At 39.7% G+C, this 25,736-nt stretch overlaps 1 protein-coding gene across 1 annotated transcript; it reads left to right on the top strand.

Moving 5' to 3' along the window:
* ZPLD1 (zona pellucida like domain containing 1) lies at positions 1-25,346 on the top strand (the record flags this gene model as incomplete). Its single annotated transcript, XM_082336571.1, has 10 exons — positions 1-109; positions 5,322-5,542; positions 8,629-8,810; positions 9,457-9,529; positions 12,688-12,785; positions 17,672-17,752; positions 18,594-18,765; positions 20,146-20,254; positions 23,208-23,237; positions 25,171-25,346. The coding sequence occupies exons 1-10, from the start codon at positions 4-6 to the stop codon at positions 25,344-25,346; spliced, it is 1,248 nt and encodes a 415-aa protein (XP_082192697.1). The 5' UTR covers positions 1-3.
* Between the last annotated feature and the right edge of the window lie 390 nt (positions 25,347-25,736).

Below are 25,736 nucleotides of genomic sequence, written 5' to 3'. Positions count from 1 at the left end.
GCAATGGAACAGGTATGGTTACTGCTCCTGCTGACGATTAAAGTGCTTTCAGTGACTGCTCAGTTCAATGGATACAACTGTGATGCTAACCTCCATAGCAGGTTTCCTGGTAAGTGTTTAATAGGCTTCTTTCCTAATGGCTTCTTTATTGTCTTGGTTCAAAGCGGTGCTTATTTTTAAAAACAAAGCTTTAAATTTGTCTGAAGCCTGGGGGTAGGACTCCACATTAAGTGAGTGTTAACTGTCTTGGTGACGATGAAACTCTTCTAATGTTGCACTTTACTTTCCTCTTAATTGCACAATGGGTCAAATTCAGCCTCGTAGTAATGAATACACCTCCCCTCGCATCAGTGGGGTTTGACCTGCTTTTGCCAGAGCTCTATCCTGCCCAAGAAATTCACTAGAGGTCATGTTGCTGGAAGTGTTCTCTATAGATTTGAGTCTGAAACTTCTATCTGGGTTTTCTTTCATGTTTTATCTGGATAAGAGAATATAATTATGTGCTTTTAGTTAAAAAAAGAAAAACGTATCTATTTTTGAGCAAAATGAAGTTGATGGCAAAATTCAGTGCCTCACTTGAACATCAAGCACTTGGTTAGGGACAGATGAAGTAATGGGATCTATGTATCATGTACGCTCATGCCTGTGAGAAAATGAGAATTAAGTCATTTTAGGGACATCAGATGTCCGGAGCTGTTAATACAATGAGAAATAGAAATGACATTTTGGTCTTAGTGACATGTGTATCAGAGTTTACTCTGCTAAAGAATGTTTTCACTCTGTTACATTGCTTATCCTTCCTGCCCTGGTTGTTTCTTGGACAGAATAATAATAATAATAATAATAAAGGCCATGAATACTGGCTTGCTCCCATGTTGTGTTTCTGAGATAGCAATTGATTGAACAGTATAGTGATGAACTCTCAGTGTAGAATTACGCTGTAATACCTTTCAGTGTTGTTGCTTTCTGAATAATAATAGTTTTGATTTTTCTCAGGAAGGATCAGCTCTTTGATTAAACTTTTCAGTCAGCAGAAAGCCTACAGTCTGTTTATTGTTTCGAGTGTTATCACCACACTGCTAGGTGCTTTGTTGACATAAAGACCAACAGTGGGTTTGATCCTTGTTCACTTAATTGATGTGAATACGAAGAGTAGAGAAATAAGACATGCAACAAAGATGATCAAATATGTTGTTTCCATCCCTGGCAAAAATCACTGTTTAACTGAGCATTTCACAAACTACTTTTATATTTCCCTTCTTAGGTAAAAGTTTTACAGGCTTGCCTCAAAAGTGGATGAATTGTGCCTGCTTGCTTCAGATCTACCTTTAGTTTTTCATGTAATTGTTTTTCTGTTTCAGGCTTCTTGAGAGGATTGCAACAGCTAGAAGGAAGTCTGGAGTCCTCTTTTCTGTGCTTTTTAAATGTTTCTCTGGTCATTTTTTGCAACAGTCAGTCCTGTGCCAAGGTTTTATATTTGCCATGTGATATCCATGAACTGAATCCAGCTCTTATTGTGGGTATTTAGGGGCCACTTGCAGTTCTGCCTCATAAAAAAGGGTCATATCAGATTCCATGTCTGCCAAATTTCAGGGACTTGGGAGAAAATCTGTTTAGGTTACAAGTAAACAGATTATTTTTTTAAGTAAATGCTAATCACCCCACACTGCCCATAGGAGCTGAGAGTTGAATCCTGTTCTTTCTTGTTTGTGATCTAAGGCAATAGAGATTCAAAGGCTGGAATTTGATCAGCAGTCTTAGTGCTGATTTTGAGAGCTAGGAAAAAAATAATTCTGTTTTAGTCGTGCATTTGAGATAGAGGTAAAAAACAGAAAACCCTTTTGTCCCAAAATTTAAGGGGTATTATTTACATAGCAGTCCCTTCTGTGTACTGAAATGAGCTGGGGCTAGTGGAGCTGAGTGAGGCTGCTGGAGCTCTGTTTTCTGGGTTCAAGAACCCCAGAAGAGGGATGAGAGAGCCTCTGTGGGGAGAAGGGGCTTGCCCTCGCTATGCTTGCTTCCCCAGCGCTCAGCTCAGGCTGTGGCTTTCAGGCTGCTGGCCTGACTGCCTCCAGAATTCAAATGTAAGGGGACTGGTGAAAGAGGTCAAAAGAGAGAATGTTTCAAAACAAGCGTCCTGTAGGCTGAGATACTGCTCACAGAGTCTGGTTATGGATAGGACTTCCTTTCTGTTCCTTATTTGTTCCACACAAAAGAAGTCTTCATTGTTATCAGCTGGAATTCCAAACATGGGGTGAGAATGGACTTTCTTGCTGAGGTCTGTGGTGTGCAGAAACCAGAGAAGCCATGGGGTTTTGAAGTTGTCTGCTCTTTTTCTTTAAATGCTGTGAAGAACAGAAGTTGTCTTCAGCAAAGATGAGAAATTAAGCCTTCCTAAAGGAACCTTGGAGCTCATCCATTTTTCATTTGTTTGTGCTTTTATCATTGGTTGCTTGGGTGACTCTTGCATAGGGATGGTGCTGCATAAATAGGATGATAAATAATCAGGCAGGACTTTGGTTTCTTAGTTTGTGGGTTTTAGTTTTAGAGTGTAGGTATGCAATAGTTAGCAGGGATGAAGAAAAAAACCCCATATTTGGTAGATTGAAAACTCTGTGATGTTTTATACCAAAAGCAAGATGTGTTCTAGAGAGTATGTAATAAGGTCAGATCCTGGTGTCCTTCAGAGAGTTGCCTGGAGAAAAAAAGCTTTAGTTCTGCATTGCAGTAAAGCATAGCTTTTAGAAGGCTTTTGGGGGATGAAGCCATAGCAGTCTGCCTGTCTTCAGATGGGAAATGCACAGTTTTGATTCAGGGGGCTCTTGCTGTAAGTACATACTGAGAGCTTAACAGAAGCTAAGAAAATATTGCAGCTTTTTTCACATACACTCTGCATTTTAATTCACTATCAAAGCAGTGTTTTGATAAAAGAGGAGGCTCATGCAGAGAAGCTGTTTTTGAACTATAAATGTCTTTGCGCACCTCTTCTGGGGGAATGATTTTCGTCAATGGTGTTCTGTGGCAAACTCTTGTCCTCTACAGGTTTTTTGCAGTCTGCTCTAGGGCGAGTCTTGGCAATGTGAGGAAAGGTGCCAGAGCAGAAGCGGGCAGTGGAGCTGTCAGCATTTGGCTCATGTTGCTGTGGGTCCGTCCTTGATTCAGGATGGTCTCTGTTACTGTAGTATCTATGTACCTCTTGAGCTTTACTGTTTTGCATGTGACACCCCTGTGAGTACTGTTGACTAAAGGTAATTTGTGTTATTTGAGTCAGAAAGAGGCAAAGTGTTTTGCCTGTACAGAAACTCTGTGACAAATGGGTCATTATATTGAAGGCCTTATCAGCTGGGTGATCATTGCTCCTCTCTTACTCAGAAAACCAGAAGCTTTTACTGCAGGAATGCAAGTATTTTTTGTTTAAACTTAAACATATATGAGAATAATATTTACCTTTCTAAAGTCACAAGAAATGAGCTAGATGTTTAGCATCTAAAGGAGCATTAGATCTGTTTGCACCTGGTTTCAGATTCATTTATGAACAAACAATGTTTTAATTCCAGAATGGACTGATTTGGCAACAATCCTTCCTTGTAAAGTAATGGGCAGAAAAGGTTCAGTCTAGAAAGGTCATTTATCTTCCTGTATAGCACAAAGCGGGTTTTGGTACTGTATCGTCTCATTTCCCTTAGTGTCAAATGAGAATTTTGCAAGTGGTAATGGTACCTTAACAGGTAAAGTGATATCATGCCTTTTAAAAGGCTTGAAGTGAGTTATAAAATTAACTGAGCTGCTTTATATTACGTCCTGCAATTTGTTACAATCTGACTGTTTGTGCATTGGTCTAAATAAGTGTAAAGGCGCACTTTGCCCTAGCCTTTTTGTACTGTTCCCTCTACCTTAGTATACCCGTTAAATGGATCATAACAGTCCTCATGTGGTGAATACCAAGCCATGCTGCTTCTTGATCTTTGTAGGTTATGTTAGTGGAATTATGTATATGTACAAACCAGGTGAATTTCTTGCAAAATCACTTCAGCTCCTGTCTTGCCTCCAATACCTTTCTGGGCAAATTTACACCCAGTGAGTAACATTTATCACCACATTAGCTTAGGACTGAGTTTAGCCTGTTATTTCCTGCACTTGATTGTTTTGGCTTTAAAGCCACCATTAAAGCTGTCTAAATTAAACCGCTTGTGCCTCTGTACCATGGGGGAAGAGCTAGTTCATTATAGCAGAGATTTCATTTCCTCTCTGTTGTGACAATGCAGTGAAACAATTCATTTCAGCAGGCTTAATGGTATAGTATCGACTGAAGTTGTTCTGCAGTTTTTAATAGCACTTAATCTTTAAGCAGATGTAATAAATGAGTTGTTATATAAAGGAGTAATGTCTGTGTTTAACATGATGCAGTATGTCTTTTTGTAAAGCACTAGAGGGAAAAAAAACCCCAAAATAGCCCCCCCAGTCATCTACAGACAGAAGAGCTTATAGAAAAGCTATGTTATAGCTCTAAAGCAAAACAAACTTGCTTGTGCCTTTATCCTAACCTGATGCTTTTCCATTCAAGTACATAAAAATCTTCAGAACTTTTGAATAAAAGGTCAAATTTATCCAAGAAGATTTTTTTGCTGCTGTTCAAAAATTGATCAGTTGTGACAATTGCTGTTTGCTAGGTCTTTTGTATTGTTATAATGTACAGAATGAAAGATTGCAAGATGCTTTGTAGTATTGATCATTGTTTTTCAAGAGCCAACTGATTTTTCATTAAAGCTAAAGTTGATGGTTCTTAAAACCCCCAACTGTAAAGATATAATAAATTGCTCTGATATGCTGTTGACTGTACTTCAAAGTCTGTACAGCCTGAGACTGCAGTCTCCTACAACGTGGACTCCAGACAACCTCAGACAAACACACCTGACTTCCATGCCAGAGTGGGCTGGAAGGCAGAGCTCGGCCTCCTGAGTTTCTCAAAATTGCTGGAAATTTCTGTTCCAGAAGGGGTCTGTTTAATCAGACTCTAAATATTTAACCACTTGCTGTTTTCTGCTCTACAGTGCTTCAGTTTATGAATGTGCTACTGAATGATTTGCTGGGGAATTTTTGAATAATGTTTTTTCTTGTTTTCTCTTTAGTGAAGTTGTAGAGTTAAATTTGTTCTTCAGAATAATGCAATTCTGCCCTTTATATTCCAATATTTTGCTGTGACTGGGGTCTAAAAATTGATTTGATCAGAATTTACAACACTAGACTATAACTACAACAAAAATTATATGGAGATTAGTTGAAATACATCTTCTTACAATGTCTTTGTGTTTTTCTTGCAGCTGAACGAGATATCAATGTCTTCTGTGGAGTACAGACAATTACTATGAAGATAAATTTTTGCACAGTTCTTTTCTCTGGTTATTCTGAGACAGATCTGGCACTGAATGGGAAACATGGGGATGCCCACTGCAGGGGTTTCATCAATAACAACACTTTTCCAGCAGTGGTCATTTTCATCATCAATCTGAGTACTTTGGAGTCCTGTGGAAACACTTTAGTGGTAAGACAAGGTCAAAGTGAAATTGTAGCGTGGCTGTTTATGCATAGGATCAAGTGAATGGCCTTGACAGCATTGTATCTTTTACAGATAATGTTTACATTGTCTTGCCCAGCTAGCAATATACTGCATACATCAAAGAAAATCAGAGAAAGCTGGTAATTTATAATCTTGATTACTAAGTAGAAAATGTGGTGGGAAACACATTTATCCTCTGATTAGAAAGTATGGTTTTCATTTTAGTATTTTTTTTTAGTGGAAAAATGAGGTTTTTCCAAGCCATTTTTAAAAGTCTTGATGAACATGCCTTAAATTTTGCTGAAACTTTTCAAATACCCACTCGGAAAATGAAAGTAAAATATTTTTAAGAGTGGGTTAGATGACAGTTAGTGTGGGTACCTACTTCTGTGCTCTCATATGAGAGGGGCTTGCTGACTGATTGACTGATCTTATGCTCTGTAATAAGGCAGTGACTGAAAGTCTCAAGGGAGATAGGCTGGTCAGAGGGCCCAACCCACAGTGAACATCTCTGCTAGCAGTGCCTTGATGTCTTGCACCTCCTTGGAAGGTCTCAGCTCAATATGGAACTGCCTGGCAACAAACTGAAGTTTTCAATCAAATTTTGAATGTTTGACACACAGAAAAGGGCTATCTAACCTACGCTCTCAATTCATGACAAAAAAGTCAAGATGGGGGACTGAACTTCAGATTTGTATGTTCCACTCTGGTCTCTTAGTGCACAGCCACTCTGTGCTATGGTGTTTTGCCTGGTGGTGTGACTTCAGTGTCTACATTTTATGTTGCTGTTTCATGCATGGACAATGCACATCTTTGTACAGCTAATGGGTAAATCTAATAATCCTTAGCTGTGGGTGAGATTTTTGGAACCAGAATGTGATCCAGGAGCTAACTTTGAAGTCTGTTTTGTACCAGTATAATTTCATTTTCTTCAATGAAACTCTCTCTCTCTGAATGGGGGGAGGGAGAGAAGTCAGGTCTCAAACCTTCTAAACCAAGGGAGAGGAGAGTTGTACAGTTCACGTGCATATTACACTATACAAACAGTGTGACTTTTTTTTATCAAAGTATCTATTAATAACTTACAAAAACAGGTGTAAAAATTTATAATTTTTAAGGCTTATATTCTGTCTGGAATTCATACTTGCACTTGATACCTGCCAGTTTTTATAACAACCCCCCTGTTTTCTGTTGCTAATAATTTTGCGAAACTGGGCTAAAATGTTCGATGTGCTCTGTGACCTATTTGCCTCAGGCTGAGTTTTCTTTTAAAATTTCAGCAAAAAAAACAGCTCAGCAAGTTCAAGATTCTCTTTTCCCATTTTCCCTGAAAATCTGTAGCACCTCCATGTCTTGCAGTAGAAGAATTTACCAGGAAGCACCTTTTTCTTGTTCCCGTGGAGTCGGTCACATTGTAAACTCCCTGAACTTGCGATTTGATTATAATTGTAAGAGCTTGATGTTTTTTAAAAAAACCCACCAGTCTGGTAAGTCCAAATAATTGCAGCTCCCCATGAAGCCCCCTGAGAAGGCTGTACAGGATACAAAGACAAAGTAGCAGCTGCTAAAAATATAACCAAAAATTCCTCTCATCCTCTCTCAGTTTATGCATGCTGTGCCACAAACAAAGAGGATAAAGGAGCAGGGAGCATCTCTTATCATGTTCCCCACATTGGAGTAGTACAATCTCATGCATTTCTTGGCTGTGTTTCACAGCAAAGACCTTAACAATAATTTTCAACGAAAGTAAATCAAAGACAACAGTTCAGGTAAAACCCAGGTCTGTCTCTAATATGGCAGACACAACTTTTTATTTTTTGGGGGAGGGGTGGTGGTGAAGCTAAACAGAGATGTAGTTGGCTATACTACCTTAGTGCTCTAGCCTCTGTTTTTTAGGCAAGGAATAGATCCTAGGAAATCTGATTTTCATTGTTTTCCTGCCATTTAGCAAATGATTAGGTATACTGTTGGCAAAGTGTATGGCTGTACGTGTCTTCTAGCTGTTTTTTCTGTAGCCAAAATCAAAATACCTGCTGTGTACCCTGTGCTACTTAGTGTAAAACGTTACAACTCATGCACACCTCGGGATGATTCTTCCATAATGAAATATCTTTTTAAGAAACTGTTCTGAAGCTATTGAAAGCATCTGTTTTGCTAATACAGTTACACAAAAGAAATGCTACAGTGGAAGTCCAGTGCCATGTTAATTGGCCTTATTGTGTATGTGCCTACTGAGAAAGTAATCTGTGACACTTTATCTGCTGTTTTCAAACCACCCCCTTATTCAGATCAGGAGCTGCAGGTGGAGTAGGGCTAGGCTGCTACCAGGAGGAAAGGGTGTCCTTCAGTTTTTTGGAGAGCCGCATGTTATTGCTGGCTCTGCACGCTCCGTGAGCCTGAGCAACACAGGGTAGCATGTGTCCAGGGACTCAGTTAAGGTTGCATGGGCATTGCGGTTGCATTACTTTTCAGCTCTTGCATTTCTGACAGTGTTTCTTTGCACACAATAATTTAGATTTAGAGATGTATAATGTAGACAAAAGGACAGACTCAAAGTTCAGCTGTTTGGCTTGTATCTGCTTATAAAGTGCATTGGTTTTGATGTGCCAAAAACAAAGCTCAAGAGTGACAGAGTATTTTTTTCTGTGAATGAAATTGCTTGTGTATTGACTTTATTATTGCATATGGAAGCTCATTTTAAGCTAATATTTTTTAACTGCAATAGAAATGTTCCTTCAGCTTTTCCCAGTAAGTCATGTGAATTCACTGGGAATGCTCAGAAAAAAAAGTACCTACCAAAAAAACCTGCTTCCAGGATTCATCAAGCTTTTTCAAATATTGCTCCAGTCTGTGTTTTAAGAACAGGGATACCGCTTGTGAACCGCATATACATGATTTCAGGGAGGTGAAAAACAAAACATAGGGAACATGTTGTTAAACTAAATCAATTTTTGAAGGATTTCCTGAAGGTATCTATGGGTAAATTATGGGCTAAAGCATCAGTGTCCTTACGTGTCTTTTGTTCCACAGTTAACTTTCTGATAATAGCAGTTTTCTGTCTCCCTCAATAGGTATCCTCAGCTCGAGGTATCAATGCTTATGGAAATACCTCAGTGATACAGATAGGTAATGTTTCAGGCTATATTGATACGCCAGACCCGCCAACGATTATCAGCTATTTGCCTGGGCTTCTGTACAAATTTAGCTGTAGCTATCCACTGGAGTACTTGGTTAACAATACCCAGCTTGCTTCGTAAGTGTGCTTTTCATTTCTGTGTGTTTCATTTCCATATTTATGTAAGCCCATATGTATTTGTGTATATATGTGTACACACCTAAATATATGCATGCCATAGCAGTACTGTCAACATAGTGATTTTTAGCTGTGCAAGAGTAAAGGGAAAGGAAAAGAAAATTCTGTAGCATCATTGTATGAGATAACATAGTTTATGAAGAGTTGCCATTATGAAGAGAGCTTTAGATAATGTAAAACTTCCCTTAAAATTCAGATATTCTGATGGCAAAGTGGTAGCAGCAGAAAAATGGAAATTCTTCATGAAGTAGTTTGTAAGCATGTGAATATAGAGTGCAAGAGAAAATATTTCAATGGGTAAACCTTGTATATCATGAAAAAGTGGGTTCCTTTTTGTCACTTTGCCTCTCTACTAATCATTTTTCTGATTCATGTTTTCACCAGTATCCATTACTTTCTGCATAGTTAAGTTTCTGTCAGTGTTTCCAGTATAAATTCTTATTTCTGAAGTTTATAACCCAAATACATAAATTAACGCCTTGTGACATGACTCATTGAGGTTTTTTTAATGATTAAAAACACTGAAGTACGTAAACACTAAGATATCTATCTTCATGATGTTTTTTGGTTTCTGGTTCTGTTGTAGGTCATCAGCTGCTATTTCTGTAAGAGAGAACAATGGTACATTTATCAGCACTTTGAATCTGTTGCTTTACAATGTGAGTATAAAACTGGATTAGCAGAGCAAAGTATAGACTCTTCATTATTTGCTATTCCCTTCCCACTCCTCCCATGAAGAACAAAGCCTTTCATCTGGGCATCTGTCATCTCTGAATTCCCTTGTCCTTTTTGTTTGCATGTTTCTGTTGCCTTGTATTTATATGGCTGCTCTTCGAGGGGACACACAGTCTTTTCATCCTGTATTTATACAGTTTACAGCTCTGGCTTTCAGGTTGTAGTGCCATGTGAATAACAAGTTGTAGTAATAATAATCATAATCATGCTCTGGAGTGCATACTTGTGTTTGCATTTATTATGTATATGTGTGTGTATATATGTGTATAGGAACATTGTACTGGTACAGAGTATGCTGTAGAATTCTGTAAAAATATTCTAGACCTGTTGCCTTAGCAATAAACTGTAGCACTTTTGCTGGGGTATTTTTATGTTCAAGCCTTATCTCAGAGTGTTTTGATCATCTGTAATTGTAGTGAGGGATGTAGTATTTGTTCCAAATCTATAGCCCACTGTACTTGTTGCCTCATCGTGTGGACTTCCAAGATTTTAAGCGTTAATTTTAACAGCTTTCAACTGACACTTCTTCCATTTGTTTCAGATAATTTAGCTTGAATATGCATTATTGTATAAGCTTTTACAAGGTAAATACGGATGGTGACAGTAAAATGTGAAAAATGTACGGACTTCTACTTAACAACATTAATCTCGGCAATGATATTTTCGTGTTGATTAAAATTTTTATTCATACATTTTAAATACCTGATTTAAATATCAATTTTTCAATCTATCAAGCAACATTTTTGTAAATTATGAATCCGATTTTTTTGCATTATTATTCATGCTATCATGACACTGAGTTATAATTCATGCAACTGATTTAAAAGTCAATGCTTTATGCTTTGAACATAATGAGCCATAAATATTGTAAGAGAACATTTTCCAAAGGCATGGTTTAAAAAAAAAAAAAAAAAATCATGTTTGTTTGACAGAGCAGAGCTCCAAATAAGAACCTATAATCTGTTAAAATGAAGATTATACTTCTCTCATTTTTAAATAAACCTGTGACCAAAACGATGGGGCAGGGTGAGGGTAGCCAAAGTTTTCAGTGAGGTCAAGCATTGACCACTTCATGTTTGTTGCCTTTCAGGGCCCAGTTCTGCACACAGTCAGTTATAAATGCTATTGATGCTTGTACTGAGCACATTTTTTCCTCAAATACTATATGCCAAGCTGGGCTTTCATCCTCCCTACCCCAGTGAGTTTACAAGTTGACCATGAACAGTGGCATCTTATCCTTCTGATTTCAGTCGTATTACTCTAATGAGTAGCACTAGCATGAATAATACTGCTAAGGCTGGCAGATCTAAGTGATGGATATGCCCTTCTAGTTCACATCCTAGGGCTGGCTGTGTGCACAGACGCTTGCGCGTTGCCTGCAGTCTGCCTGGTTGGGCACGCCTCCTGGGACGCCTGTGGTCTTGTGAGCTCTGACCCTGTGGGCTCACTTGGTCCCTGCTAGAGAGTCCTGGTTTTGGGAGGGGCCTTGAGGCTCCTGTCCACCCTTGGTGTTGGTGAGGGGTTGTGTACAGATGTGGCTCTTGACTGCAAGCAGCCATACTTTCAGACTTAGCTGTAGTGTTATTTCCTAACATTGACACTTCATCTTCTTAGCTCACCTCCATCTTCCCTCACAAGGTGACGTTTACATTTACTTTGTGTTGTTAGTGTGTGTTATTCTTAGGAAAGACAAGAGGAACCATTATGTTAGACTCAGAAAGACTTTAATAGCAAAACATTTAATGGGCTTTCACAGAGCCTAAGTGGCTGTGTGCTTTTAGGCCTTCCTGTAAATGTCTGTCTAAATGAATAAAAACTAGTCTTTAAGGAAAAAAACAACTATGGAATGCAATAGTGAGGGACTGGCTGTAGACTTTTTAATCAGTTTGCAAAATGTGACAGAGCTATGTATTAGAGAAATATATAATTAATTTTAAAGAAGGCAAAAGTACCTGATCTCACTTGAATGGATCTTCAAAGACTTGCTCTGTGTATGTTGCAGAGCTGGTCTGTGCGTGCATGTGTACATCCCAAGGCCTCTGATGCTGCAGAGATTGAATATTGGGAGTGCTGTGAATTTTGGCATTTTTACCTTTGAAAAAATACTTGATTTATGTGCTTAATCCTTCTTGTTGCTATCAGCTGCTGCTCTTGATCTTACCTGCCACACTGAAACTGGTCAAAATTCTCTTTAACAAATTTTTTTTTTTTGTATTGAGTGTTTCAGCCTCTCACAAGAGGTCTCAACATGCTGAGTCCCTGTGCTTTCTGGATTAGCAACCTATTTGGTATAGGTGATGTTACCAGTAAATGCATTTTGATATGCTGAATTAATGTCTGTCACTCAGATCTGTTTCATGGCATTGTTGCTAAAGTGACATTAATGGTTCAGCCTTTGAAGAAGAAACCAATAAAACAGCTATATCTATGTGGTAGCATATGGGGAATTCCAACTTTTGTTACATACAGCTTTCTTGAAAGAGCTTTTTTGAAATATTAGAATTTAAATGAAAATGTTTACTTGTAGTCTTCAACAAGCCAACTCCCACAGAAACTACATTTTGCATAATACAATGTGTCTGTTCTCCCAGACTACAGCTTAAGATATATAAAACTTGGTGGCGCTGCTATCTCCACTAAATCAAATAACCTTAACAACCTTTCCTGGGACAGGGTACACTGTGATGACCCAGTTAAGCTCCTCCTTTAGAAAACCACAGTAGCTGCTATGTTTGCATGTAGGTGCTGGGAGACTTACTGAGGTGTCAGTGAATGATACCTTTTCTTTGATCACTGATCCAACCACTTCATAAAGTCATAAATAGATTCCCCAAAACAGTTGCATAGGATAAGGCCAGTCAAGTGTTGTTGATCTTTACAGACAAACTTGTAGGCAAATGCTCTGGCGCTGCTTTTTGCTTCTTCCCTTGCAGAGGACAAAGTAAATGACTGCCTTACATAGAAAGGTCAGAAAAATTAGATGGGAGTTCAGTCAGTGGATGCAGATGAGTTGTCACAGTGGGATTGCTGGTACGCTGAGACAATGGTGGTTTGTTTTTGTTTTTTTTTTTTTCTTCTTCAGGATTCAACCTACAGCCAGCAGCTCCTCATTCCAAGTACAGGTTTACCTTTGAAAACCAAAATATATGCAGCTGTAAGAGCAACCAACCTTGATGGCAGGTACCATAAAGGATGTTATTTCTTGTCTTACTTGCTATTCAGCTTTTGGTGTTGCAATTTTTTCTGATTTAGAAGCAACTGTCTTTCCTCATAGCCTTTTGTATGTTAAGATAATGGTTGGTGTTTGGTAATCACTGCCCTTAGCTGGAGGGCATTGGGTCCTTGATGGTGAATGCATATCTTGCTGCTGTCCTCATTATGAAAGTTTTCCTGAATTATACTTTAAATCCTATATTGCTGTTATTTAAGAAAGGGCCTCTATACGACCAAGTGAGAAACTCTAGGGCTTTTGTTGTGGTTTAACTGCAGCTGGCAACTAAGCACCACACAGCTGCTCGCTCCCTCCTGCCCCACAGTGGGATGGGGGGAAGAGAATTGGAAGGGTAAAAGTGAGAAAACTCATGGGTTGAGATAAGAACAGTTTAATAATTGAAATAATAATAATAAATTGTAATGAAAAGGGAAATAACAAAGAGAAACAAACCCCAAGAAAGATAAGTGATGCAAATGAAAATAGTTGCTCACCACCAACTGACCAATGCCCATCCAGTCCCTGATGAGCAGCAGCTCCCCTGTCAACCTGCCCCCTAGTTTAATTGCTGATCGTGATGTCACATGGTATGGAATAGCCCTTTAGTCGGTTGGGGTCAGCTGTCCCAGCTGTGTCTCCTCTCAACTTTTTGTGCACCCCCAGCCTACTCATGGGTGAGGTGGGGTGAGAGGCAGAAAAAGCCTTGAACCTGTGTAACCACTGCTCAGCAATAACTAAAACATCCTTGTGTTATCAACACTGTTTCCAGCACAAATCCAAAACATAGCCTCATACTAGCTGCTATGAAGAAAATTAACTCTATCCTGGCCAAAACCAGCACATTCTCCACCCCTTATTCCATACCATTTACGTCATCCTCAGGTCTCATTCTATCCAATACATCTTCATTACTCCCGCCCCTGCTTTCCATCCTTTGATATAATATACAGATATCATTCCCTTAGTCTGTGGACCACCCCTGTGAAATGTCTGTGAAATGTCCACAAAAGGTCCATTGATTTAATTTAGTCCATGACTTTGGGCTTCATCTGTGATGATGGTCACTCAGGACAGGAGAGGTGGTGTGTTGCACGGAGTTTTTGGGCACCAAAGCCAGCTCAGGTCGGGTTACCGCTGCACTTGCACTGCTTCTTGTAAGGCTTGTCCTCCATTGGTTCAGGTGGTTCCTGCTATAGTAATTCCCATAACATGCAACTCAAATTCTGGGTTACAACAATTTAAATGTATATCCATTACAATCTCCACCCCTGGTCCCTTTGAGCCAGGTTATAGGGTTTGACATTGCAATGAACTCCTCCCCTTGCTCCTAGCCTGGCTAGCAGCAAGGGGTTCCTGCTATAGTAATTCCATAACATGCAACTCATTTTCGCACAGGATTAAATAACCTTGAGGTACACATTGAACTCCTTCATCCTTCTGCATTACCTACCAAGTGCACCCAGGTCCTTGAGCAAAAACAATCCCGTGAATAGGTTTACCCTTCCCTGAGGAAGGAATAACCCAGACTGTTTTTTCCCAACAAGTTCCTTATATGTACTGTAGGAATCTTATCTCCTTCGACGGTGTGTGGGGGTTTTGATTGGGCAGAGACCTGTCGACTGACAGCTCCTCTAGAGTTAGTTAGCCAAGTGGCTTTTGCTAAATGTGTATCCCTATGCTTGAATGTCCCAGCACCCATTGCTCTCTGTAGTCTTTAACAGTTCATTGCATCGCTCAGTTTTCCTGGAGGCTGGTGCATGATAGGGGATGTGATATAACCACTCAATGACAATGCTCCTTGGTCCAGGTGTTTATGAAGTTGTTTCAGAAATGAGTCCCATTATCGGACTCAATTCTTTCTGGGGTGCCACGTCGCCATAAGACTTGCTTTTCAAGGCCCAGGGTAGTATTCCTGGCAGAGGCATGGGTTACGGGGTATGTTTCCAACCATCTAGTAGTCGCTTCCACCATTGTAAGCACATGGTGCTTGCCATGGTGGGTTCGTGGTAGTGTGATATAATCAATCTACCAGGCTTCCCCATATTGATATTTCAGCCATTGTCCTCTATACCAAAAAGGCTTTAGCTGCTTAGCTTGTTTGATTTTGGTGCATGTTTGACATTCATGCATAACCTGTGCAATGGCATCAATAGCCAAGTCCAGCCCTTGATCATGAGCCCATTTGTATGTTGCATCCCTTCCTAAATGTCCTGATGTGTTATGGGCCCATCGAACTCTAAATAGCTCACCCATATGTTCCCGGTCCAGATACACCTGAGCCACTTCAATTTATAGAATCATAGAATAGTTTGGCTTGTAAGGGACCTTTAAAGGTCATCTAGACCAACCCCCCTGCAATAAGCAGGGACATCTTCAACTAGATCAGGTTGCTTAGAGCCCCATCTAACCTGACCTTGAATGTTTCCAGGAATGGGGCATCTAGCGCCTCTCTGGGAAGCCTGTTCCAGCGTTTCACCACACCCTTATTGTAAAAAATTTCTTCCTTATATCTAGTCTGAATCTACCTTCTTTTAGTTTAAAACCATTACCCCTTGTCTTATTGCAACAGGCCCTGCTAAAAAGTTTGTCCCCCATCTTTCTCACAGGTCCCCTTTAAGTACTGAAAGGCTGCCAATAAGGTTTTCCCGGAGCCTTCTCTTCTCCAGGCTGAGTAACCTTAACTCTCAGCCTTTCCTAATAGCAGAGGTGTTCCATCCCTCTGATTTTTGTGGCCCTCCTCTGGACCTGCTCCAACAGGTCCATTTCCTTCCTGTGCTGAGGACTGCAGAACTGGACGCAGCACTCCAGGGAGGGTCTCACCAGAGCAGAGCATTCTAGCAGCCTGGTCTACCTTCTCACTGTTTCGATGTTCATCAGTATCATGACTCCTGGGTATATGAGCATCTATGTGACGTACTTTTACAACCAGGTTCTCTACCTGGGCAGCGATATCTTGCCATAATTTAGCAGCCCAGATAGGTTTACCTCTGTGCTGCCAGTTGGTCTGCTTCTATTGCTGTAGCCATGCCCACAGGGTATTTGCCACCATCCATGAGTCAGTATGGAGATAAAGTACTGGCCATTTTTCTCATTCAGCAGTATCTAAAGCCAGCTGGATGGCTTTCACCTCTGCAAACTGACTCCATTCACCTTGTGCTTCAACCCTTCAACCCTTTCTGTGACTTGCTATATAGCACTCCATACAGCACCTTTCCACCTTCGGTGTTTTCCCACAATACGACAAGATCCATCTGTAAACAGGGCGTATTGCATCTCACTTTCTGGTAGTTTATTATACAGTGGGGCCTCTTCAGCACAAGTCACTTCCTCTGGTGACAGTCCAAAGTTTTGGTCTTCTGGCCAGTCCATGATCACTTCCAGAATTCCTGGGTGACTGGGGTTTCCCGTTCAAGCCCATTGCGTTATCAGTGCGACTCAGTTACTCCACATAGCACCAGCTGCAAGATGCGTAGAGGGGATCCTCCCTTTGAACATCGAGCCCAGCACAGGCAATCGAGGTGCCAAAAGGAGCTGTGCTTCAGTACCAACTACTTCTGAAGCGGCTCAAATTCCTTCATATGCTGCTAATATTTCTTCTTCAGTTGGAGCGTAATGGGCTTCAGATCCTTTATATCCCTGGCTCCAAAACCCTAGGGGCTGACCTCTAGTCACTCCAGGTTCTTTCTGCCAGAGGCTCCAGGAGGGGCCGTTATCCCTGGCTGAAGTGTAAAGCATGTTTTTCACATCTTGTCCTGTCCAGACTGGCCCAAGTGCTACTGTGCGAACTATCTCCTGTTTAATTTGTTCAAAGGCTTCCTGCTGCTCAGGGCCCCATTCAAAGTCATTCTTCTTCAGGGTCACTTGATAGAGAGGGTTTACAATCGGACTATAACCTGGAATATGCATTCTCCAAAAACCCATGATACCTAAGAAAGCTTGTTTCTTTTTTGTTAGTTGGTGGAGACAGGGCTGTTTTGTTGATCACATCCATTAGGATATGATGATGCCTGTCTTGCCATTTTATTCCTAAAAACTGCATTTCCTGTGCAGGTCCTTTGACCTTACTTGGTTTTGTGGCAAAACTGGCTTTCAAAAGAATCTGGATTATTCTTCTCCACTTCCTCCACTGTGTTGCCTCACACAATGATGTCATCATTATACTGGAGGTGTTTGGGAGCCTCACCTTGTTCCAGTGTGGTCTGTATCTGTCCATGACAAATGGTAGGGCTGTGTTTCCAGCCCTGGGGCAGTCAGTTCCGGTGTACTGTACGTCCCTCCAAGTGGAAGCAAACTGTGGTCTGCCAGAGGGATCAAGAAAAACACATTAGCAATACCAATTGTTGTATACCATTTGGCGTTCTTTGACTCCAGTTCATATTGGAGTTCTAGCATGTCTGGTACGGCAGCATTCAGCAGCAGTGTGACTTTGTTCAGGCCTCGGTAGTCCACTGTTAGCCTCCACTCTCCGTTAGATTTTTTTGTAACAGCACAGCTTTTAAAAGTGGGATGGCTTTGATTTCTAGTCCTATGTGGCCATGACTTCTGAGAGGAGGTATACAATGTGTGTTGGTATGGTGGTTGACTTGCACGAAACTAAGTGATTTGATTTGTACGATTCTGCTGCTATGCTGTGCTGCTTAGTTTTGTAAGTCGTGGGAAGAAACAGGTGATATATTGGGAATGCAGGATGACTTGTATGTGACCTGTTAAATACAGTAACTCAGCTTCAATCTAATAGCCTGCATGATCAGTTTGTACGCTTGCCTGTACTGTCTTTTAATGTTATCTCACTCACTCTCCACCTCTACTTTTATGTTGCCAGTTGCCCTTACCTATCACTTTGCTCCCTGTGCAGGTGGAATGTTTTGATGGACTACTGTTACACTACGCCATCTGGTAATCCTAGCGATGATCTTCGATATGATCTTTTTTTCAGGTAGGTCCTGTGCAAACCCAGTGTTTTGTGGGTCCTTCCTTTAAAAAAACAGTTATAAATCTCTCCAATAGTGGTGTTCTAAACTGCCTGGAAAGTCTAAGCAATATTATTGGGGAGGACCGGAGGCTGGGCTTACAGATAACATGTCAGGACTTATCTTGCTTATGAACATAAACATAGAAGCAAATGCAAAGTCATAAGAATTACGAAGGTAGAGAAGCATGTATCTAAAATGGTTCTACTAGAGATACCATAAGCACCCAAACTGAATGACTAAACTGGCCTTTATTTTACCAAAGGTACCCTTGTGGTGAATGACAGTGATATAAAACATCATAGACTCCAGTTCAGGAAAGCAGTTTAAGCAAATGATTAATGATAAATAGATGCTTCTGCTTCTAGTCGCAGTAATAACATTTATTTGAATTGAAACTTTGAAAAACACCTTGGTAGTATCTCAGATTAAATCTTATCAGTGACAGTTGCTGGAGAGATACTGTCTTCATTTGGAGTTACCTGTCTGTACCAGTTAGCATACCTGATTACTTTTTGCTTCAGGTCTCAAGTTTCTTTGGGTACAGGAATTAAATGGTACCTTGGTTATAGCTGTGATGTTGCAAACCAAAACATAATATTTTTGTAGGAATGCATTTCAGCACAGGACTGTGCAGCCCAACAGGCAGACTGTGGCTGCCCATGTTGGATGCTAGGCCACAGTGTTTTTTCCAAGGAGCTAGAGCATTGAACTTGCTGCTTAAGTTATCTTATTCTCAGCTAAGAACTTCAAAATGCTAATCATACAGTTTCTCATCCTAGTTTTAATCTTTTCTGCAAAAATTAGCTGTGACAAGGACCCCCAGACAACTATAATTGAAAATGGCAAGAGCCAAATGGGCCGGTTTTCCTTTGAGGTGTTTCGCTTTGTGAAGCACAAGAACCAGAAGATGTCTACAGTCTTCCTTCACTGCGTGACAAAGCTGTGCAGAGCAGATGACTGTCCCTTTCTTGTGCCAGTAAGTTTCAGTGGACAGAAGTCGCTGTTAATTAACTCCAGTGTGCCTATTTTTATATCCAGATATTCTGCATACAAGTACTATGGAAGTTTGGATGGCACAGAACAAAAGTGACTTGTAGAGTCTGAAGTAAGAACATTTTTTGTGTCTGAATGATGAAGAATAGGGCAATGAATATTGTCATCCGGAGATAGAGTAATACTAGACCTGCAAAACACAGGTGGTTGAACATGTGAGAAATGACCTCTTTGCCTTTTGGCCCTTAATTTATTTTTAAAAGTAGCAACTCTGAGACAGCTTCAGAGCTGATATTCTTACTATAGCATCTAAGAAATGAGGTATCCACAATCACAGTAGATGAATAGAAATATCGTAGAACAGAATTTATGGAAGACTTAAAGCTATAATAAATGTCATTATGCTGACAAGGAAAATTTGAAAGAGTTTCTGATAACGAAAAAAAAAAATATACTACATCCCCTATAGTTTATTGCCACCTCCCTTATAGTTTGGAAACTGCTGTTTTGTTGAAGTTCATGAAGTTGTGTCAATTAAAAAATTATTTCATTTTAGGAGTGTCAGGAACAACAAATATATTTTGGAAATTGAAACATTTAAATAAACATATAAACACAGAATATTCTGTGTTGATGTGTTCAGAATGTAGTATCATTTCCTACTGAATGACTTACTATTTAGAATTTTAAAATGCTATCAGCTCAGTATACTTCTGACATTTTCTTATGTTATTTTATACTTTTATATTGCACTTTTAAATAATTCATTGTTTCTATTGAATTTATGTTCTGAGGTTTTTGAAGTTCTTTCATAAGAAGTTGAAATTAAAGAAATGCTTTTGGTTGAAGCATACTTAAGTACCCAAGTTTAAGGTAGATGATAAGTTAGAGATGTTAAAGGTGGAAAGAGTGCTGGGGATTGTTTTAATGTGGGTCACTGCTATTTAGAACTCCATGGAAAATGTGTGAACTTTAACTCAAGAAGCCTACTAGAATACGCATTGTAGCATGTTGTCTATCCCTAGTCAAGCAAAACATTTGTTCGGAAAAACTGTCTGTAAGCAAAGCTTTGGGAAATTAACTACCGAAAATTTAATATACTGTAAGATGGGTCTTGTACACAACAGCAATGTAGTTCTGTAAATGAAGGGAGGCAAAATACAACAGGAAGCTGGGCATTTATAAGGTACATTTCTAGGGAATATTGCAGCTGTTTTTATTGCAAAGTAATTTAATGCATACTAAGAAATAAAATCAAAGTTGTAGTATTGCTTATAAAAGAGTTTACATTAAAGCAGGAAGCACAGAAGGGTGATAATTCCATTCCACTCTGAAACTGTGATTGTTTTGATTAACTGCTCAGATTTGCAGTAACAGAGAACGAAGAGACGCTGGTGGGAGGACAACTTGGAGCCCTCAGAGCACCTCTGGCAATGCTGTAATCTCTGCTGGCCCCATCATTACAAGGAGTGGTAGGAATAAACAAACTTTTTCTGTAGACTGCAGGAATTTCAGAAATCTGGGGAAATTTTTTGCAGTTTAATATAAATTTGCAGTGACATAGAGAAAGGGTGGATTCTCCATGAGTTTGCTGGGTATTTTTTTCCCTACTATTGGAGTCTTTGGTAGAAATTTTGAGCTAATATTTCTGTTCAGCTCTCACATGCTTCCTCACTACCCCAGTAAAATCTCTGTGGGATACTGTTATGCACATAACGCCATTATAAAAGCCCAAACTTAGTGGGTTGACTTCTTTTTTTGTCAGATTTCACTGAAGATAATGGAATTAAAGGTATAGTGCTGTGTTGCAATTTAATTTGGACAGCTAATGAATATTCACTGTCACTTTCTATTCACCATTTCTTCCAGCTTCTCCTGTGGGTTTTTATCTAAGTGTTGCATAAAATTAATGCATGCTATGCTTAGCCTTCAGCTATAAGAAAGAAATGGGACAAACACATTGTAAATTCTAAATAGAGTGGGCCAAAATCTACTCCTTCAAATCCAGGGTGAAATTCCACGATTTCCATTTTTATTGACAAAGTTAAACAAAAAAACCCCAAAACCAAAAAACCCAAACCCCCTCCAAAAACAGCTCTGAATGCAACCTGCAGTGTCTGAAAAGAATTTGTGACTGCTGTTGATAAAATAATAAAAATAAAATATTTGAAAAATGTTTAAGAAATTCTGTTTACAGATTTTTATAAGTAGTTGCAGTTAAGCAACTGATTTCAGCAGTCTTAGATTTAGGAAGCTGAGAGCGGGACTGAATCCTATCTAGGAAAAATAATTGAAACGCTTGAGAAATAACATCCTTTTTTACGTGCAAAGTGGTTCTGCTCACATATACAAAGAGAACAACTGACCCTCCGGAATAGGGAACCATCTAGCAAGAGACCATTTTGAGAACAAATACCCTCTGTTAAAAGCAATGTTTCTGCAATGAAAATATTTTTGTTCTGCGTTATACATAGTCCCAATTAAGTTGCTGCTATCTGATTAGTCAAGAAAAAGTGAAAAGAACTAACTTCAAAGTTGTGTGCATGAGTACTTATGGGAAATGAACGACAGATTTGCTCAAACATGTATGCTAGAGAAATGCTGCCTTAAGCAAGGAATAGAAACTAGATAAAGCTTGTTATATGAGCCACCTGTATTAGCTAATATAGCTTATATTCAAATGATGTGAATGCTATTTTCAGAATTGAAAAAAAAAAACAACTTATCAATTACCTTTAAATATTGTATAACTTCAGGCGAACTAAGATCTATCCATGGGTCTTTAATGGCCCCAAAGAAAGGATAAATGGTTTTATAATTTCTTGACAACAGTTGAGGTTTTTTAAAATGAAAACATAAATAAGGCTGGAAAAGGAAAACAATTTTTTTAAGTCTTCTACTCGAGATATGTGGCTAAAACTTTTTAGATTAGACATATTTCTGCATCTCTATACTATGCTTTTGGAGCATCCCACTCCTGCTGATAGAAGGATGGTTTGATGGGAAGTACTATGAAATAAATGGGATTCAGTTCTGAATTCTGACACGAATTTCCTGAGCGGCATTGGGCAAGTCACTTAATCTGACTTGTACTTCACCACTTCTGGAGCAGAAAGAGGGAATTAGTATTTCCTCCCACTGGCCCTTCCCATTGTGAAAATGTGTGTTAAAAATTTGAGGTTAATGAATACTATACTCAAGAAAAGAGGGAAGGTCATGAGAGAACTTGAACAGAATTACCTGCTTTTGGATGAGGAGTGCCAGGGTGCAGTGCTGGCTTACTCTGGTGCGATGCTGCATGGAGGTGCTTATACTATTTTCAAGGCGAAGTCTGGTCCAGCTTCAGTGCAGATGCATTTGTACAGAGCCCATCAAACCTGCTGCACTGGACTCACCATAGTACGTACCCCAGTATTAGATCTGCAGCTGCATGGGTGTGCAACCCCTCGCTTCCCTCATTTAGGCTGGTGCTGCTTCTGTCCCGGGGCCGGTCCCCCAGGAACAGAGCTGTTTTATGCAGTTACCTTGATGGGAACTGAGTAGTGCTACTGCAAATGAGTAATGGTCCTTCTCCTGTGTATTTCTGAGCTCTTATTTCTAACACTTTGTTCTTTTCAGAGAAACTTTATTCTTGTTTGTTAATCTAAAATAAGTCATTACAGGAGACATACACAGAAGAAAATGTTTTACTCTCTGTGTATAGAAACAAAGCAGGTACCTACTTGTGAAGGTGAAATTGTGTAGCTTTTGATGGATGTCTCACTTAAACTTAGAAGACAGCCGCTCAAAACAAATGTATACGTGAGCTGTGCTTACAAGTTGCACAAAAAAGGAAAAACAGCGACAAGAAATGTAGTTCTGAGATGGACAACGGTATGTAAGTAAAAACTGAAGACAAAATACAAATGTTTCCCTGAGTAAATGCCACTATGTAACTGTCAAGAGAAAGTGAGCATGGGGAAAGGGCATTTTTATAATCATTTATGGTCACTGATGTATTTTTCCTTGAAAAACTCAGGTTGATTTTTTCCCTATACAGATCTTGTAATATGATGAACAGTGAAGGGACTTGTGTATAATACTGTGCTTATGGTTGTATTTTTATTGAGGGACAGAATAGAACTGGACGTATTTTCAATTAAGACATTCCTGCATGAAAGTGTGTCGTTTTTTTTTTTTTTTCCCCACAGAATACTAAGTAACTTCATATTGGTGTGCTCGCATTAAAAATGAAGCAATGTCATGTAATTAATGTTGTTATCCTTATTCTGCCAGAGATGTTAAAAGCTACTAGTCAGTGTTGCAAGTATAGCTGATGTGTTTTGAAAATAAAGCTAGGAATATTGGCTTTTGTGTTGCTAGGATGGGAGGAGGCAGGCAGAGGTATTTGTAAAATATAATGCATCCCATTTTTGTTTTATACAGATGAGATGCCAACCAACAATTCACAGCTTGGTAAGTTAATCAGAATTCCAAGAAACATAAAAGAGGGTTTATGAGTGAAACAGAACTGAGGAGATGAACCATTTTGATTGAGCTCTATGCACTGAGCTAGAATGTTTTTTTCCTTTTGGCTTTTTTTTGTGACTTAAATGAGTCAATACTGACATGCTATAAAGAAAGCAATTGGTGAATCTGGAATGCTCAGTTTAATTTGTGTGCCCAGCCCCATCAAAATAGCAACCTCTAATTCCTATGATGGGATTGAAATGAAAATCTGCTGCTATGACATATGAGTGTGAGGGAACATTGCAACTGCCAGATGCAAAAATCAGACTTAAGCAGTAAAATTTGCTCATGCCATGCAGGAGGAGACCAGCAAAATGGTTATTATTGTGCAGTCCAGCTCAGTTCGCAGCTCAAAGTCAGAAGAGCTCTGCTTCAGCTCCTGTTCTCCTGGCATTTAACAACACAAAGAGCCTATGGAGAAGCTTGGATAGAACTTGTGGTCTGCTAGGGCAATGAAGGAAATAAGCTGCAGGGGAGATCAGGTCTCTAAGTTTTGGGGTGCTTCTCCTTTGGCACTTGGTGGACTTGTTTCAGCCTGTCTGTCAATGTTCTCTGCTAGTAACAAGGAGTAGCTAATGACTAGGAAAGGATGGTCGAGGTAATCAGGGGGTCCATTGGGCTGTTCCACCTCTTGTTCATAACAGGACCAAGTGGCACAAGCAACCTATCCTGTCCTCTGAACTCTAATCCTATTTGTTCCCTTTTCTCAACTTAGACCACATAAAAGCAGTTGCCTTTCTTTCCTGGCATGGAAACAAAGTTCTCCCTGTAATGAATTGTATAATAATTAATATTGTCATTAAAATAATAATAATAAAAAGCAAATTCTCCATTTGCTGCATGCAGCTTGCTGTGTTAATGGCTGCTACCTTTCCTTTCCATCCAATGAAAGCAGCAGCCCTCTCTTTCCATCCCAGAGCAACAGCATTCCTGTGCCTGTTGCTGTCCTAGTGGGGAGTGTAGAGGTAGAGCAAGGTGGGGTCGCTACTGTAGTGAAGAGAAGACAAGTAAGCGCAGAAGGCAGCACAGCATTGAGAAGGGGAGGGAAACCTGATCAACAGAGCTGACTTTTTTCAGCTTTGGTGAGGAGGGAGAGATTGATGGTGTTGAGGGCAGGTGGCTGCTTCTGGGAGGAGCGGTCTGTTTCCCGGGTAGAAGCTCTGTTGTTATCTCACCTCACCCTCCAGCACTGGTAATGGCAAACACACCACTCAATTTCTTTTTTTTTTTTTTTTTTTTTCCTCCTCTCCCCTCCTGCTAGCAAAGATGGTACAGGCTGGATGTGTGTGTTCCAGTATCCAGGGATTGGTCCATGAACAGCCTGTTGAGCTACACTAAATAGTAAATACATATGTTATCTTCTCTCTCTGAGAATTGATGAACATGTTAAGAAGCCTTCTGTGAAGGCGTACAGACAAGCTTAGAGTAGCTCAGATATCTGGTGCCAGATATGCCTGCTAAGGGTTTATATACCCTTCAAATTGAGATGTGGATAATGATATCAGGGAAGAAATCCTTTTATTAACTTGGTTAGGCCACAAATCCTTATACCTCTAGTATAGTTCTTGGACAGTGATAGTCTTGCCTTAAATAGTGCAGATCAAGGTTGGTTACTGGCATGTGAGGGATTATGCCTCAGAAGTATCCTTACTGTCTTTATCCCTCAGCATGATGGGTATTGAAAGAACTAATAACTATTTTCAAAGTATACTTAGATAAGCTTTATCCAAGTAGACAGGTGCTCATTCTGAAGTACAGTTTTATTCCCTTCCTTTTAATTATTCTGTATATAGGATGTTGTAGTGGAAAGACAGAAGCGTTTGGCACTGCTGAGAGATTCTAACCAGATCTTACCTGTACATTTTTGTTCTCCTTGCAGCTCATCCAAACGGACCTCCTTTCCAGCTGAACTCGGTCACCAGCGCACTGATTTCAGGCATTGTCATCTTAGGAATCACAAGCGTTTTCTTTTTTGTGTGTTCCCTAACTCTTCTGCACAGAAAGTGGCCCAACAGTTCAGTCTTGAGTGGCATCCGAAACCCAGTTTTCAAGTGAAAGAGATCATTTACTTGCACTTTTTCTTTGGGGTTGCCTTTGCTGTCCATGAAATATTATTCCATTAAAAAATGATACTAAGGCAACACTCCAGCTGTATCCAGCTTCTATTCCAGCTATTCTATATTTGTAGATTTGCTAGATGATGTTGTGTAGGTAAGCAGCAGTGATATTGGTAACAATCCTAGAAAATTACGAGAATCTCAATTGTGTTTTTGATCAGACTGTATGACATTATGCCCATGGGTGTGCTGACAATAGAGCTTGTGTCTCCAGCTTCCCAGTAAGGTCTCAAAGCTGAAGATGCTGAAGGTGAGAAGCTTTCCAAGTATACTATTCTTATACAAAACCTGACACATTCAGAAATATTCGTAAGTTCATAAACACCTA

Source organism: Platalea leucorodia, assembly GCF_965183815.1.
Source record: "Platalea leucorodia genome assembly, chromosome: 2".
NCBI classification, from domain to species: Eukaryota; Metazoa; Chordata; class Aves; order Pelecaniformes; family Threskiornithidae; genus Platalea; species Platalea leucorodia.
Note: the sequence above shows the minus strand (reverse complement) of the source record. Positions and strands in the feature narration are given on the sequence as shown.